Source organism: Mesocricetus auratus, unplaced genomic scaffold (assembly GCF_017639785.1).
Source record: "Mesocricetus auratus isolate SY011 unplaced genomic scaffold, BCM_Maur_2.0 Super-Scaffold_4256, whole genome shotgun sequence".
NCBI classification, from domain to species: Eukaryota; Metazoa; Chordata; class Mammalia; order Rodentia; family Cricetidae; genus Mesocricetus; species Mesocricetus auratus.
Genome location: NW_024429182.1, coordinates 32,613,350 through 32,630,973, shown reverse-complemented (window position 1 = coordinate 32,630,973; position 17,624 = coordinate 32,613,350). Strand labels below are relative to the sequence as shown.

Sequence of the window (17,624 nt, the reverse complement as noted above, 5' to 3'; positions counted from 1 at the left end):
TTAACAGCCAACTAGTGCCAAGGCAATTTCTAAAACACTACAAAGACAAAAATCCTTGCCTATAAAGAATATTAGTAACATTTCAATATAAAAGATTTGGAAGTTCTAGTAAGCAGTGGGAAGAAAGGAGAAGAAAACAAGGTGGACAGATGAGCAAAGTCACCTCTCTTTAAGAGCTAGGAGAAGCTCTCAGAAGAGGAACATGATCTGCATGTGTGTCTCATTACCTCTACAGGCCAGCAAGGAAGGGACTGGCACACCCAGGAAAATCCAAGAAACATTTGATGAGCTAACCTAGAAGGAAACTATGTCTATCTCCTTTCTCCAGGAAGCAAGAAAGTAAATTCCTAATCATCTTTGAAGTAAGCTCTATTAGAGGATATAATGAACACTCCCTCTCTGGAAGCAACAGGTCCTTACCTGCTGCTGGACTGGCACTTGCTGTACCACCTGTGTAGGCACTGCTGCTTGGCTAGCCACAGATGTCTGCAGAGTCACTGTCGAACCTGTGTCTGAACCCGTCTCTGAAGTCTGCATGATGGTCTCTGGAATATATGAAAACAGTTTACAATGTTGGCCTTGCATCATAAGCTTCACTGTAGTTGTCCTTAATACCTAAGGCTTCCAAACATACAGTGCCACAAACTCCAACACACTCTCACGATAATGCATGTTTTTAGTCTTTTTGGTCAGTTTTAACTAAATAAAAAAGTAAAAATATAATTATTAGCAAAATTAATAATGTTTGCTTTTGTAAAAATCCTTATTAGTATCTCTTGACCTGAAAGTAAAGAGGCAGCACACTTCACTGAAAGCTATTGTCCTTTGATCCCAACTATTCTAATGTATCACATAGATAATGTAGCTATGATCTAAAATATTCATGATGCTCAAATCTCAGAAAACAATCTGAAATAGATGCCCATATAATATACCATACTTTCTAGACACTTTTTGAGGCTATTAGGATGGAAAGAGCAGAATATAGAATAAATCATTTCTAAATTCAAGTTATTATTCAAACATTACATATACATATTAAGCCATGGGATCAGATTTTCTGATTTTCTTAGGCTTCTAGAGTTTGATATCTTCTTTTGCTACTTAAAAATTCAATAAAAATAAATGTGAATTTTCTTGTATGTGGATAAAGGTAGGGGATACTATTTAATAGGTAGCCTATGAAAAGTAATACATTGTAGTTTAAACTAATGAAGAACACAGTGAGCATTTATGTTCCTTAAGAAAATTAAATTTTCAAGTATTCAGTTCTTTGGAGAAGACAATTAAATGTACTCAATATCTTCATCACAGTGTGACCAATGTAATTCTTTTTCCACAACCATTATCTTGTTCATGCTTCGAAATGGACCCTGAAAAACAACAAATCTGGTGCATGTCTTTAATCCCAGCACTCAGAAGGCACAGGTAGGCAGACCTCTGTGAGTTCGAGAGCAGCCTGGTCTACAAGAACTAGTTCCAAGGACATCCTCCAAAGCCATAGAGAAACCTTGTCTCAAAAAACCAAAAGAAGAAGAAGAAAGAAGGAGGAGGAGGAGGAGGAGGAGGAGGAGGAGGAGGAGGAAAGAAAAATGAAAGAAAGAAAACAACAAATCTGTTTTTATTTTATAAATGCAAAACTATAGCCCAGAGAGGTTAAGAAAATGACCAGAGAAAAGCTGGGGCTGTGCTTTACACTTTGAGAATGATTTCTCTAGAGTCTTATAGTGGCATTTCTGATCTATGAATTTTCTTCTCACTTTCTTGGTCAAAGTCATAAAGCTACGCAAATGTCATTAGATACAAAAGTTTAGTAGTAACAGCTGCCATGGTTGTTCAAGAGATGTAAAGGGCTCTTCTGAGCATTTTTAATAACTACATTTATTCATGAATATATTAATCCATGAAACAACCCGACTTTCACCTTTAGTTGAGGGACATTAGAAGAAGGAAGAGAGGGCTGAAAGGTAAAGACCACAGCTAAAGCATCATTTACATAGATAGGCTAACACTCAGCTCTAGGATTTTCTGGGTATGTGGGAGGCCAGCCTGTAAAAAACTGTTGTGATTGTCAAAAGAAAAAAAATCAAGATTTTTATGTGAAATATTACAAATTCTGGCTCTTTTAAATGTAACAGTTGTGTTAAATAAATGTACGTTTGGACTAGCATTATAACCATGGAGATGTCTAAGACTAAATGAGAATGGCATCATTCGCTACACAAAATTTTTTGTTTGATTATGATGATGAAAGACACCAATGCTCCACATTTTGGGAGCCAAAGCTGGGTTATAGCTCAGTGAAAGAGTGCTTAATTATTCCTAGGTTAGATCCCAGCACTAGCTATCCCCTTCAGAATTATCTTTTCTTTAAAAAAGAATAGATAAATTAGGAACCCCATCCCTTCCTTTTATGTTTATTCTTCCATGACAAATAGGGAGAAAAACAGCAATCCAAAAATGAAAGCAAAACCTTTCAGGTCCTTTGATTTATTAAGTATATATAGAGTATTGATTACATTTTGTATTCTAACAAAGGAGCTAAACGTGTATGTAAGGTTTGCTTCTGTGGAAGGAACAAGAATGGACCAGATACTGGATAGCATCTGCTATGAGGGTTTTCAGTGTCACAAGCTCCAGGAAGACCAGTAGACCTTTCTTTGGAGAACAGACACAGAAGTCACCTGCAGTCAAGTAGTGCTTCTCCTTTACGCTGTCTCATCAAGAGAGCATGGGTTCCCACAAGGAAGTCTCTTGCACTAATACTCACTTCTTTCTGCCACAGAACAAGCTAGAAACTTTGCCAAGACTCATTTATATGCCAATATTTTGCATTAACAATTAAAACTATGATGTTCTCCATTTTATAAGTGAGTAGTTTGAGGCTTTGAGATAACAAATCCCTCCTCACGTGCACACTACCACACACACAGGAAACAGAAAAGAATGGTTTGATGTCACAATAGAGTTCATGCACTCAATATCGCAGGTTATATTGGAGGCTCTAGATTTAATATGCAGTGCACATGTTAATATAATGAGAATAACATACAGTAGCAAAAATTTACAATAAGGAAACAATAAAAGGAGCAAAATATGTCAACAATTCAACAAGAATAATCTAAACAAGCATGGAGAAATGACTGCTTTCAAATTAAAAGCTAGAGAGGAGAGAAATTTCTATTCGGCCTCCAGCTCTGTCTATGCTACATCAAAACTGGCATAAAGAACCCAATCTAGTGCACCAGAGTATCAATCAAACTCCAGAGCACTTTCTGCTAATTGCAATTTCTGTTCCTTTGACTAAATTTAAAAAAATTATTAGATTCATGTGAATGAGTGTTTTGCACCTGTCTATACTGCACCAAATATATGCCTGGTTCTCAAGGAGGTCCAAAGAGGTTTTTACACACCCTGGAACTGGAGTTATGAATGGCTGTGAGCCACCATGGGCATGCTGGGAACATCATTTACAAGAAAAGTCAGTGCTCTTAAACCCTGGCTATTCTCTGCAGACCATCTGACAGATGCAGCTTTATTCTTCTCTAGTTTCTCTTCCTCCATTAGCCCTGAAGAAGAGACTCTCACTGGCAAACTCATGACTTCCATAAACTGGCTTGAAGGGCTATAACTACAATTTGATCTATCATTAACTATGTCTTTTCTTGATGATAGAAACCAGTCTAACTACACTAAATGAAGTGCTAGTTTAATTCTCAAAGGAAGCCCATGTAACAGATGTTATCCTTATCTAACAAGTGTGGAAACTGAGACATGGATGGATTTTAAAAATTGTTAAAGCATACAGCCAGAAAAGAGAAATTGAATTCATTCTACATCTGTCTGGCTTGAAAATCCACACTTATAATCATTGGGTGTACTGTGATGCAGACAGTATAGTTTCCAAAGAAAAAGCTGGATACTGGAAGTCAGAACAGTAAGCTGGGGTTCTAATGGATGTTCTCTTAATGTACATTTCCAACAATCATGGAGATAGATCCATTCCACCACTGTCCATAAAGATATAAAAGTATTTCCTATACTGAAGCAACAATTCCCAAGTAATAGGTATTGTTCCAAAACCACTTTACATTTACTAACTCTGAAGAGCTAATCATAACCCAGAACAATGACAAATATAAAGCATATTGAGAGAGTATAATCCTCTAACCAAAGTTTGCTAGTAGATTATTTTAACCTACTGACATATAAAAGTATTCCAGCGAATCCCCAACATTTGTGCAAAGTGAAGATCATCCCAGGAATGTCCAGAGCCTGCTACCTTAGGGAACTGAACAACTGGGCGCCTACAACGTAGTCTCATTCACCAGAAGTTTCTGAGGCTTTGTTTATATCTGAGGGTAATTTGGTTAGTTTTGTTCCTTTGGTGCCTGCTAAGCAATATTTGTTTATCAATCACAAGTACAGTCACATTAATCTATTTTGATAAGCCAAATAACCCCCTGTAGTTTGCCTCTGATGTGGCCCACATGTAAATGAGATGTATGTTCTAACAGGAGAGACTTGCACAATTTCCGTCTAGTCATCCTTGCTTAATGTGGCTGTCAGGTGTGTCATGAGCAACAGATGCTTGTTTGACAAAGGACCTTTTTATTCTGGCTAATTAAGCAGTTGGACACACCCTCCTGCTAAGGGTTCTGCTTTGTACAGCCAGCTCTGGATGAGTCATGAGAATCTAAGGCTAAATAGGCCACATTTTGAAAGAAGGCTAATTAGCCCCTAGGAGGAGGAGAAGAATATTGAAAAACCCAGCTGCTGAATGCAGCAAATTAGCATTTCTTCAACCTGATGGGCAAACCTAGGCAAATCAAGCGTGTTTGGAACAAACATGCTTTATTGCAAGTTTCAAAGCATTCAAATGTCCTTTAGGGGACTTCCTGAAAATTATTTAACACACTCAAATTCACAGTTGGATTCTTTTTATCACATACAATATACATGCTAAATGAACTGATTTAATAAACTGACCTAGTCAGTCACTTATCAAGCAGAACTGTATAAGCTTAGAACTGGCTAGGTCCACCTGATGCTTACTGTGATCTTCCACTCTGAAATACTTTCTCTCCCACAAAGCAAAGCCTGAGATGTCTCATTCTCATTCCATTAAGCTGACTTTAATTTTGAGTGAAGAATGTGGTAACGATCTACAGTTTTCAAAATTGCGTCTTCCTTTTACCTTACCATAGAAAGTCCAAGATGGTAATTCCACTTCCTGCTTAAACCAATTAACCAAAATTATTATGATAGTTACTTTTTGTTAAAAATAAATTATAACTAAATAATGATATACTCAAAATAAATTACAAAATTTTCAGAAACCTGATCCAATATGAGATCACAGAAATGTTATTTCATAATTTTAACTTACTATTTTTAAACTAGAGAACAAGTAGTTTGACATTATTATATTTATACATGAAGAAAGAACCAAAACCATTATAAAGGTTCTGAAACATAAAATTTTATTACTAATACTCAAATTCAGTTAAACCTCCATTATCTAAAATTATGGCTATAATGTTTTTGAAGAGATGCTCGGTGGACAAGAATATTTAATGCTCTTTCAGAGGACCAGACTTTGGGTCCCAGCACATTGGTCAGTTCACAACTCCCTTTAAATCCATCTCCAAGGAATCTATCAACACATTTTTCTGGCCTACATACACACACACACACACACTGTGTGTGGGGGTGTGGACTAATAAAAATTAAAAATTTGAAAAATAAATTGGGGGATTAAAGTGAACATTGCTTTTAGAGAATAATACTGTTAACATTTACATTCCAGAACAGAAAATGGGTGGAAATGTCTACATTTTGATTACTTTTGGGTTGATAACTAAAAGATTATTTCAACTTTCAACAAATAAAGATATTAATTTTCAAAAAGCATAATACAAAATAGGAATATTTGAACTGATCTATGTATACACAATATGAATGAAGTAATCACATAATAATTTTTTAAATCTTAACAAAATGTACTGAACTGATTATTTTAGTTACACAGACAAAACAGAAGACTTGATTTTTCACTTCTCGACCCAAGAAGAAAGTAAGTGGAGGAACTGCTTATTGAAGCCATAGCCCAAACCTTCTCAAAACAAAACAAAACAAAATAAAAAACAAACAAACAAACAAACATGTATATCAAACCTAGCGAATGTTTACACACTGCAAAATGTAATCTTATCAAATCAACAGATAATGTAATTGAGGGATATAGAAGAAAATTTAGGACTTTCAATACCATGAGAGCCTTCCTTTATTTAAGTTTGATGGTGTCATTCTTAGGAGTGTGTACAGTAAATCGTTTATGCCAAATTCATCCTTAGAAAAGGTGAAGGAACGATAGTAGTATAGACTGTTCTGTAGCCTTCTTTTTGTGATAATCAATGACAATTGATTAATACTGGAGATGATTAATCGGCACACTTGTAGCATGCACATGTTGTCTGGGTAACACTTTTCACTGTACAACAAAGGATTTCATTTACCTAATTCTACCTATGATTTAGAATAGATTATAAAAGATAGTTTCTTCTTCAAAAATGAAATACAAAAACAAAACACTGTTAACTGTTTTTATCGTAAAGGATTAATTACTTAAGGAGTAAAATAAAATCATCCATTAACACTGAAGGCAAAGTGATGAAATGATGTGAAAATTGTTTTGTCATTTGTTTTGCTCCTGGTTATCAAGAAAAGCTGTCATCAGGCATAGGTGCTATTCCAGCTTTTTCTCTCACATGTTCATGAATTAATAGTCAGATCAGTCCTGTTTAGATACAGTCCAAATAATAACCACAAAAGCACAGTGTCCAGCTAACAGTGGTTTGGGCACGGGGATTGGGGGTAGCCAAAAAGCCAAACAAACTCCCTAAGGATGCCAACTGTATTATTGTCACTAAAACCAAAATTGCATATTATACAGATTCCTACAAAACTTTATGAGACAACATAACATATTTTCCCTATTGATCAGCCCAATCTTCAGAACAACCTGAATCTATCAAATTAATAATAACTCTAGGAACTCAAAAGAAAATGAACGCTGATTATTTTACCATAAAAGTTGTATCATTATTTATGTAGATACTAGGACAAATTATTAGCAACACAAAATTATTAGTAAATAGGATTCAAGTTCAATGCTGTCTCAATTTGATAATAATGGCCAGTCAAATTTTGGATACTAAAAGAATTACAGATCTGAACATGTAAACATATCACAATAATTGAATATGCATCATGCTTCATGATACAATCAGGACAATGCTTTATAACTGCAGGGCTATAATTGTTTCCTTAGGAAAGCACATCAGAGCTTTCTCAGAGACTGTAAAACAATGCAACTGTTGCCATTGCTCAAGGTTGTCCTCCAAAATTTTGAAAGTAAGACTATTACTGAAGACACTGAACATTTGGTCTCACAGGATTTGGCAAAACCAAGGTGTTACTGAACTGGAAGTTTCTTCCCTGTTGGCCAGATTTCATAGTACTGAAAGGTAATATGCTGGCTATTCTAAGAGAAGAGGAAAAAAAAACACATTAGCACTCTACCTAGCTGTGAACCATAATGAACGATAATGAACAGTGGGAAAAGACATGCCTAAGGGGGCAAAAGTGGCAGGAATTTTATGGAGTTTGCCAACACTTTCTGATTAAAGTAAGGCCCACAATACAGGAAAAAAGTGTCCCTGGTACTATAAATTTGACCCACATGTCTGTGACCCAAAATTCTGTTAAATGGATATAGTATTAAACTGCCATTTAAAATTTTCTATCTCCATATCCATTAATTAGTGCAGCTTCAGAAGTGTCTTTCGAATACTCAGCTATAACTCTATCACAGTACTTCCCCAAAGGATGAGGGACCAAGGTAGAAGGGGAAGATCCACAGGTCAGAGGGAACCAGTGAAAAACAGTGTCTTCTCAACATGACAGGATGTTGCACTTATGAATTCACGGTAGTATGGATGCCTGCAGAGGACCTATATAAGATCAAGCCAGTCAACATTCCAATATGGGGGAGGGGTTTATTTTTCTTCCCTCAAAGCTAAGGAGGTACTTACAGTTGAAGGCTACTGAGAAAAGGAATATCAGCTTTATGTGCATGCGTGGCTCCCAGTAGGTTGACAATGTTCCAGTAGGGGGCCCCATACTCACAAGTATATGGGCTGCACAAATACACTGAGTGGTTAATTTTTTTAAAGGAAGAAAAAAATGGATATGAAGTTAGGAGGGGTGGGCAGCAGATCTTGGAGAAGTTAGAATTGGGGAACAGCAAATATGATCCAAATATACTGCATAAATGTATGAAAATGTATATTCTCTAAAAATTTGTTTAAAAATACTAGTCAGCACATTTGGGGGGACATGCTAGGTACTATCTGCATAACTGTTGATCCCTCACACTGATTAATCAGTAGCTCAACTGTCAAGAAAAGAAGTCTTGACATCCCAGTAATACATTATAACATAGATATTAAAAAGACAACAAAGATGCAATATGATAAGCATAAAAATCAGTTTCTCAATTATCAGATAACAAATTGTGCAAATTTTTTAGGTACACAATCATATGCTTAAGGAAAACTACTTAAGACATATAATATAAAAAATCATGGGAGGGGACAGTGTTATCACTGGAACTTCCAAGAGACCAAAAACATAAACTTTTGTTTGAACCGCTGGTCAAAACCAAAATGGGTTGAGCAGGGGAGGGTCGCACATGTCTAAACCCAATCTTTGAAAGGTTGAGACAAGAAAATCAGGTGTTCAAAGTCATCCTTGGCTACAGAGTGAGTTCTAGGTCACCTAAACTATAGAAAATAGATGTAAACAAACAGGCAGGCGGATCTCTGAATTCAAGGGCAATCTGGTCTACAAGAGCTAGTTCCAGGATAGGCTCCAATACTACACAGAGAAAATCTGTCTCAAAAAACCAACCAACTAAACAAACAAACAAACAAAAACCATGCAATTCATCTCTGATCCCATTGAGAACAACTGATAAGAGCAAAGATGCCTCTAAAAAGGTTTGGATTGTAATACTGGAAGATACATATCAAAGTATTTAGTTCCACCAAAAAAGTGGTTCATACCCAGGATCACACCCAGTACTTCATATATGCAAGGCAAAAATCTCCAGCCCTCAAGCTGGTTTTCATTATTCTTAAAAACTCTGCACACTATATGTGGTATATTGCCACACACAAGGATGTATTTTATTTCATGTTTTGGATTGATAATCAAGAATATTTTTGTCAAGTAGGGCATCCCTATGTTAGGATGGCAACAAAGAAAAGGCAAACTCTTTCTTAAAAGGCAGAGAGAATAAAAGAATCACTGTAGAATTAAGCCTGTAGTACTGTCCCCAAACAGTAAGACTGGAGTTGCCTTTTATAGGGACTATAAAGCAAGAACAGGAATTATTACCTTTCTTCACACCCCAATGACAATTTTTCTCTTAAATGTTCTTGCCCACACAAGAATTTCCCCCATCTATTTTTCTCTTTATAAAGAAGAGAATAGACTCTTTTGCAGTTCCTAACTATTTTAATGATAGGCTCACAGAAATCAACACCATCTAAAAAAGGAAAGGAATACTGTATAATAACACTGCTAATAATGGGAACAATATATCCCATTTTAAATGTACAGTATCTTCAAGAACTGAATTCTCATCACTGACATTTTTGGCAAAAAAAAGTGAGTATGAGTGGGCAGAGTGGGTGGACCCCAAAAAAACCCTCTTGTCATACACACACAGACACACTCAGACACACACACACACACACACACACACACACACATTTTCTAAAAAACACAATGCTAGCAATCAAATAAAAGATTTATACCATCTTTATTACAGAAATGCACTTGGAATACACTGAAGTATTTAGCCAACTTCAAAATATTATTTATATATATAGTATCTAAATAGATAAATAGATAGAAAATATTTCTTTGTATAAATAAGAAAATGTATACTAATTGCAGTTACTCTGTTCTCATGAAGCTAACATTTTAAGGATTGACAATATACTCTCTATATGACTGACCTTATGACTTAGTCAAAAGTATTTTCTTGACTTCAAAACCTTAATTTCTTTTAAAACTCCTTTTTAAATAGTACTAAAACAAAAAGTGATTTCTTATGTCATTTTATAAATGTTTAATGCCCCTAACAGAAAGAAGTGGATGTTTAAAATCAACTCAATTCTTTATGATTGACATGTTAGACAACATTTTAAATAAGAATGAAAATCAATACAGGAATTAATTAAATTCCTGCCAATAACTCCACTTACAGGATGTGGAAGTTATAGTCTTTTCTCAATGAGCTCAAGACCACTGATCCCTGCAGACAAGAGTTAACTACCTTGACATCTAGCTACTTTGGTATCTCTATTTCTCAAAGAGCCTTACAGACTTCTTTTCTCATAATCCCCCCAAGTTTAATCAATTACCTACTCCAACGACTTAGCTCTAATTTGCCCTCAAAAGCTATTCTTAGATCTCCATCCTACCACACAGATCATTGGAGTCCTACTCCCAGGATAAACTACAAACTTCCTGTCAAGACTTCAGAGGCTCTCTAGAATGCAGCTTCCGTTAACACATGCCACGTTTATACAATCTCCTTAGATGGGGTACCCTCAGTGTCACAACAGTTTATTCTGCCTCAAATGTTGTTTTCCTTCTCACTTCTCTCATCTTCAACATCTAGGGCTAGAATAAATTCTGCTTCCCTAATGCTTCCCAAACAACTTCACTCCTTCCCCTTCCACTTAGCAAGTCCGGGCCTGCTGCACTCCCAGGTGTTCCTGTAGCACCATGTCATTATTCTCCCTGTAGCAGTCAGCATTTCGTACCAGAGTGTCCATTATTCCTCTTGACATGGAAAGAACAAACTGTATGAGCACATGAACTATAATTACCTCATCACCCACAAATATACCACAATAGCTAATACACATAGGATGCTTGATCTGTTGAACACAAATATGAATATCCAAAGACCGTGAGTTTAAGACCCTATTAAAACAGTTCTATGCCTTCTCAGGAGTATTTAATACTTAAAATTCTGTAAAAGGATAATTGTCTGCTTTAGCCATCTGCAAAAGTGGCATTCATTAAGAATGTATTTTTATTTTGAATATGACTTCAATTTCAATTGTTAAATTATTAGTCAATTATATAAATTATTATAACTCCTTTTTAAGTTTCAAAAGACTTTGTATCTAATTTTTTAATAAAGAAACAAGGATTAACTAAATTGAAATGAGCAAATCAAATCATTTCCTACTGCTCTGAACCTTCTAACATGTCATTTACTGCTTTACAAAATACAAATGGTTCCCTGGATGGCAGCTTCAGAACCAGCACTCAACTCACATAGTCCTAGAATAGGTGGCGCTGTTAGACTTCCTTTGTTAGAGACACATACAGATCTTTAACTGTCATAGAGAAAATACTAGAATAATTCGCCCAAATGTAATTGTCTGACTTTATCACTAATTAATCACTTGAAATTTGTTTGATCTTAGCAATACTGATATTCTCCTAAGTTTTCTTAGGAAGAACTGAAACTTTCTACAGAAAAAAGATATTCCAGGAAGACTCCAGTTACTAATCGGGTAATATTTTATCTAGAATTTAAGTATAAGTAATCTTAAAATACATAAATGGCAGCTAGAAAAACAATTTAAGTATATTATTTTCATCATTCTGGAAATCCTGTGAGAAATAAACTATTATTCCACTTTTTCTATAGATGGAAAAGGCACATAGTACTTAAATAATCCTATCACCACCAAAGTTGTATAACTAGGAAAGAAAAGAGTGAGAATATAATACTATATATATCCCTAAGATCTGAGAGAGGCTTTGTCTTGCTTTCCTGTTTACTAACAACAACATATGATATTGACATGGTAGATGTTTGACGGATTCAGTCCTGCATTGTACTAATTACATATGCTGTGAGTTTTTAACCCAGTTAATATTCTTCCATGATAGATCATCCTCTTAAATAGTCTTCATTCCTATTTCAGCAGCACAGTGCCTAACAAGGTGGTTGTCTATTCTTTTTTATATAGCTCAGGTAAGACTAATAACAATAACTAAATCAGGGGCTGGAGAAAGAAGGTAAGTAGTAAGGCACTTGTCTAGGACAAGGCCATAGCCTTGAACCCCACGACTACACACACACAAACACAGAGAGAGAGAGAGACAGAGACAGAGACAGAGACAGAGAGACAGAGACAGAGAGGGGAGCTTAATTGTGTGGCTACTATAATCTTCTGCTGGGGCACTAATCCAAATAAGCTTGGAATTGGAATTGGGGGTTGGGGAATACATTTATTTCTGGAATCTCTGCATTGAGCTCAAGTGCCCACTTCAATTCTTCTAAAGGAAGAAAACTTACTTGCAGTATTAGATGTCAAAGAAAAGAGAATCTCAGTTAGTATCAGTAAGGGACTCCCTTTTTATTCAGCAACAAACTGCCTCCCAGAAAGTGCCAGAGAAATATACTGAAGTCTAAAGGTAATAATTGAGAAACCTTAAGGACATACACCAGTAAATAACTAATTAATTAGTGTTTAGAATATCTAGCTACATTGCAATGCCACAATGAGATCCTCTAATCCAATTTCACATCTGCCCCTACTTGAGCACAAGGCCATCTTTTCTTGTCATATACCAAGAACTTGTTACACAACTTGCTATATTCATTCAGTTGTTCAAATGATCATGTAGAACATATTCACTGTAGTGGTAAGACATGGGAGAATAAAAAGTAACTTTTTGGTCCTCATCTAGACCTTTTTAAGTTCTTTGGTTTAGCGAACAATTCATGGTAGCTACTATGTCCCATAACACACAAATACACATAGACATAGAACATGGTCCGAATTCTAGTTACAGGATACCACTGACATAAAAGACCAAACCAAACAAAACAGAACAGAACAAAAAGCCTCTTATTCCAAAGACAGGGATAGTCTACTATTGTAGCCTGGTACTGTGCCACACACTCAGCCTCTGCCCATGCCAGGCATAGATGATAATGATGGAATAAGAAGGCTAGGTTTACAATGCCAAATGTGAACTCATGTTGCCAAATGACAAATTTACCACTTCACACAAAACTTGTTTCTTTAAATCATGCATAATATTGACAGTTATCTGTACTAAATAGCCAGCTTTAATGAGCTTTGAAGGGCTATTTGATGCCTTATATTGACAAGTCAAAGGTTTATCATGAAATGGATTGCAATCTTGCTCTTTGTCTATCCAGACTATATCTGAGAATTATTTTCTTCATTGGTAAAGTAACTTCTGGGAATGAGAATACTTATTTTAGATCAAATTATGTAGGTACTTCTTGAATACTTATGACAGTGTGGATGGTTTATTCCTTTACATACATCTTTCATTAACTTAATTCTTCATGACGCTCAATTTATACCTTTCTTAGTTCAGTTGGACATAACTTCTGTTTTAAGTGACTAAAAAGCATTAGTTACTACATTTGGTTATCAATTACACATGATAAATTTAACATATCGCTGAGTAGAACTGATAAGTAATCCTAATATAAAATATGTGAGGTGAAATGGCTATGTAAAGAAATATTTAAACCAAATTGAAACGTAATACTTGCCACTAAAAAATCCAGTTTTTGCAACTATTAATTCCCACAGCACTATGCAGAGTGATTTGTGATAAATTTTAAACAGATTTAATATAAACACATTTCAAGACATTAATAATTTGCCATTAGGCAAATTTATGCATAATACTAGTTGGTACATCAAGCAAAATGGATAGTGAGTGAATTTATGTTTCAGTAAATTTATTTCAGGAGGAACATTCATTGGTAAATGAAACTCTCAATAAATGTTCTTTGAGTTAGGAGAATAATCAATTATCAGATAACTGACCTTTCCCAATAGAAACATCTAAAGCTAAGAAGTGCCCAGGCTCCCAATTCAGAGTTCAAGACCAATATTAAAAATGGTCCAGTTGGTTAGCATTAGAGTTGGCATTAAAACTCAGGTCTTCAGCTCCCAGATTAAAAAAAAGAAGGCAGCTTTAACAGAGCATGGCTTAGAAACAACGAGAAGAAGCCTGTCACAAAGAACAGGGACTGCTGCCAGGGGCTCCAAGTGCTTATTGCACAGTGAAAGAAACACTCATATCACTTGGAGAATGGACTCCCACGATCAGAGGCTCGCCTCAAAGTTTCCAAGTCTCTTTCTCACATAAATGAATCAGGTACCTTTTCAGGGCATTTAACAAAAGTTCAAGTAAGGCAAACTACGCAAATGTGTATGGTAATGCCAACTAAATGTTTGCACACTGCATATACTCTGAGAGTTTTTTGGGCCCTCTTTGGCTATTTTGTGTGATCCCAGGTACTCAGAAATCTAGGTTTATTTCTAAATGTAACCCACAATACAGATTGTGTTTTTATTGCAAAAAAGAAACCCAAAAGACTAATTTCTAGTTCACCAGGAAACAAAATTCAACACATCAGTAACTGCAATCAAAATAAACAAGGAACAGATTCTGAATTTTCACTTGAGGGGAATAAGTGTAATTTCAGGGTGTGAGAAAGAAACCTTTTAGAAGAAATGGTTTGTGTAACAGCTTTTACAAGGTGTACTTTTCACTGTCAACTGCATGGAATGCTTGCAAGGATAATCGGTTTTGTGTGGCAGTTTACCGGCTCTCCGCGGCATGCACTAACTATTCTTATTTTGAAATGGCTCCTATGCTTTTATTATGTTTACATTTTCATTTTAAAAACATTTACAATTTCTATTGTGTGAGAATAAATCTGAAACAAACCGTACTGCCTAAATTCTTTAATCATTCAGATATGTCCTATTGGATTTTATTAGCTTAAGAGCTATCAGACCAAATATACACAGAAGTATTGACAGATTTTTAAAGCAACGTTGAAAGAAATGACTTACAAAAATTTTGGTGTACATGTTGTATTTATTATGAAATATTATCAACTATCATCTTGTTATACCCCAACAGTAATCTAATATTTATGTATCCAAAATCGCATGTAAGATATAATGGTTATGCCATAGTTGCAGGTGATCTATTTTCTTACATCTAGATTTATATAAAAATATTTCCTTAACACAACTGAATAGTTAATTATGAAAAACATATTCCATTTTATTATAAAATTTATTTAACATTAAATAATAAATTCTCTTACACTTAAAGAACAAGAGTTTTCTTAGTTATGAGAATAGCTAGTCATCTCTCCAGTTTTTCCTTTACTATATCACTTTCTCTGTGGCTCATGTCAAATAACTGGACTCCATATAAACAACTAGTAGTGACAAGATAGCACCTCCAAACTGATGTGCAAATAAACTATCACTAATGCATCTTAGTTATACCATTTGTTTTATTCTTCAAGCTTTATTGACATATCCTGACAACTAATTTTCACATTAACATAGGACCTCAGTTATTATCTTCAATAAGATGCAGGAAAAGCCCAAAATAACACCAGCATGTATAATGACAGGAGTACAAGCACATCCTCAACTATATAAGTTCAAGGCCAGCGCAGGGAATATGAGAATTATTAATTTTAAACAGATAAACTAAAATGTATACATACATATATGCCACAGGAATAAAATATGTGGTGTCTGGAAACACTGCTATCATCATTAAATCAAATCCATGGTGTTATATATTCCTGCTTGGACAGTTGACACTAAAGCAGAACTGCACTACAGCAGTTCACTAAAGGTCAAAATTAGTCTTATATTACTGGACTCGACTATGTTCTGAGAAATCCAGGCTCAGAGAGCAAGGCTAAACATGTACTTCAGGCTGAGTCACAGTTTATACCAGGATTTATTTGGACCTCCACAATGAAAGTTCTACTGTATCGCATTACGAGTAATGTTATGAGTTGCAGAATTCACTCTTAACATGACCCCAGGATGATTCTGGTTTTTTTTTTCAAATCCATAAACAGTAATTAACAGTAGAAAAGTAAAAGAAGCAAAAGCTTCTAACAAATTATTAAGAAGAAATTATTTATTGACTATTTTTCTTCTAGAGAGTGCTCCAAAGTATTTATAGAAAGTAAACGCTTTTAGTCAAAGGTTATTGAAAAAATAGATTGGGGGAGACAGGCATTTCTGAAGCTGCTGCTCCAAATGCAGTCAACCGGGGAAGCCTGTAGAGCTCTGCCCAGCTTCATCAGACACAATGGTGTCTGCAGATACTACACAACCTGGTCAAAAAGCAAAGCAAAATCCAAGAGGCAGTATAAACTTATCTTCACAAACCTGTTCACAAAAGTATATTTGTACAGAGAGGGAATTTTATGGTCATCAGAATGTCCAGGGAAAAATGCAAATCTCTAAATTTTTCACCATTGGTGCTGAAAATAATTTAGATAAATTCACTGTTTTCTTCCAAATTGGATATCAATAATTAATACAAATGTTGACAATCTGTTTACTATTGAACAAAAATGGAATAAAGACCAATGTAAATAAAGAATAATGTAATTTAGACATAATATTCTAATGTGTTTTATACTGGTGAGTCTAAAAATTCCATAAGTGCATAAAAGTTTTCCCAGTTTAACAGTAAGAAAGCAAAATCTACAAACCAAAATAACAAAGGAAAAACAACAACAACAAAAACACCCCAAAACCTTTAATTAGGAATACAAGGATACTTCCATAAAATATATATGTTTATGAAACATCAAATATTTCAGTTATAGCCCTTTTTCTTTTCATCTAAATGTTCAAAATGTTGTTTCTTTCCAAGAAAACATTATGACAATACTTGCTAAGGCTCAATATTCCACATATCAACTAAAATTCTTTAATAGCACACCTAATTCATCTAAAGCCATATCAAAAATTTTATTAAAACTCAGCAATTATAATTAATGTGGCTCAGGTTCTCCAAGAATATCAAATAAACTTATTTTATAAGTTTAAATTTGGAACATATTTATTATAGCTAATAATTTGACTGTGGAGTTTGAAGATGAACACTTTAATACCCTAACCTCATTATTTAGACTATGCTTTATTTTGATTTAACTTACAAAAAAAGAAACCAATTGGAATCTCCATGGAGAAACATATCTAAAATTACTGCAGAGCCTGGCATAATTTCTTTTTAGAAGTTACCCCATTTCCCTTTCTCCTTATTGTGAAGATGAAGAACAGATGCTTGCTGAACATGACTGTAAGCCAGCATTTCACTGCTTTGACACATCCAAAGAGAGGAAATTCAGAAGGAATGCAAGTTAAGTTCCTAGAGGGGCAGTCCTCTTGGCAACAGACTAAGGCTACATGTGAAACCCCCTCTCACCCACTGCATGTTTATTGTTTTGTTTTTGCATGCTATCTTGACTTAGGAGGATAATAAATCAGGCAAAGAAAAATAACAATCACTTCCTCCACCTAAACAACCTGAAAAATAGTAAAGAAGCAGTGGAGAAATCTTGCCATCATTTAGTTCTTTTACCTTCACCTTCCCAATCACAGCCAAACAAAACAAAAGAGGGCCAGTCTAGG

At 35.0% G+C, this 17,624-nt stretch overlaps 1 protein-coding gene across 8 annotated transcripts in view; it reads right to left on the bottom strand.

The window, feature by feature from the left end:
* The window catches only part of Rfx3 (regulatory factor X3), a 251,217-nt gene that overhangs the window by 143,798 nt on the left and 89,795 nt on the right, over nt 1-17,624 (bottom strand). For all 8 annotated transcript variants that reach the window (XM_040745977.1, XM_040745989.1, XM_040745998.1 and 5 more), the window contains one exon: nt 421-545. In XM_040745977.1, the coding sequence (XP_040601911.1) occupies nt 421-545 (125 nt within the window). The remainder of the gene's footprint in view (nt 1-420; nt 546-17,624) is intronic.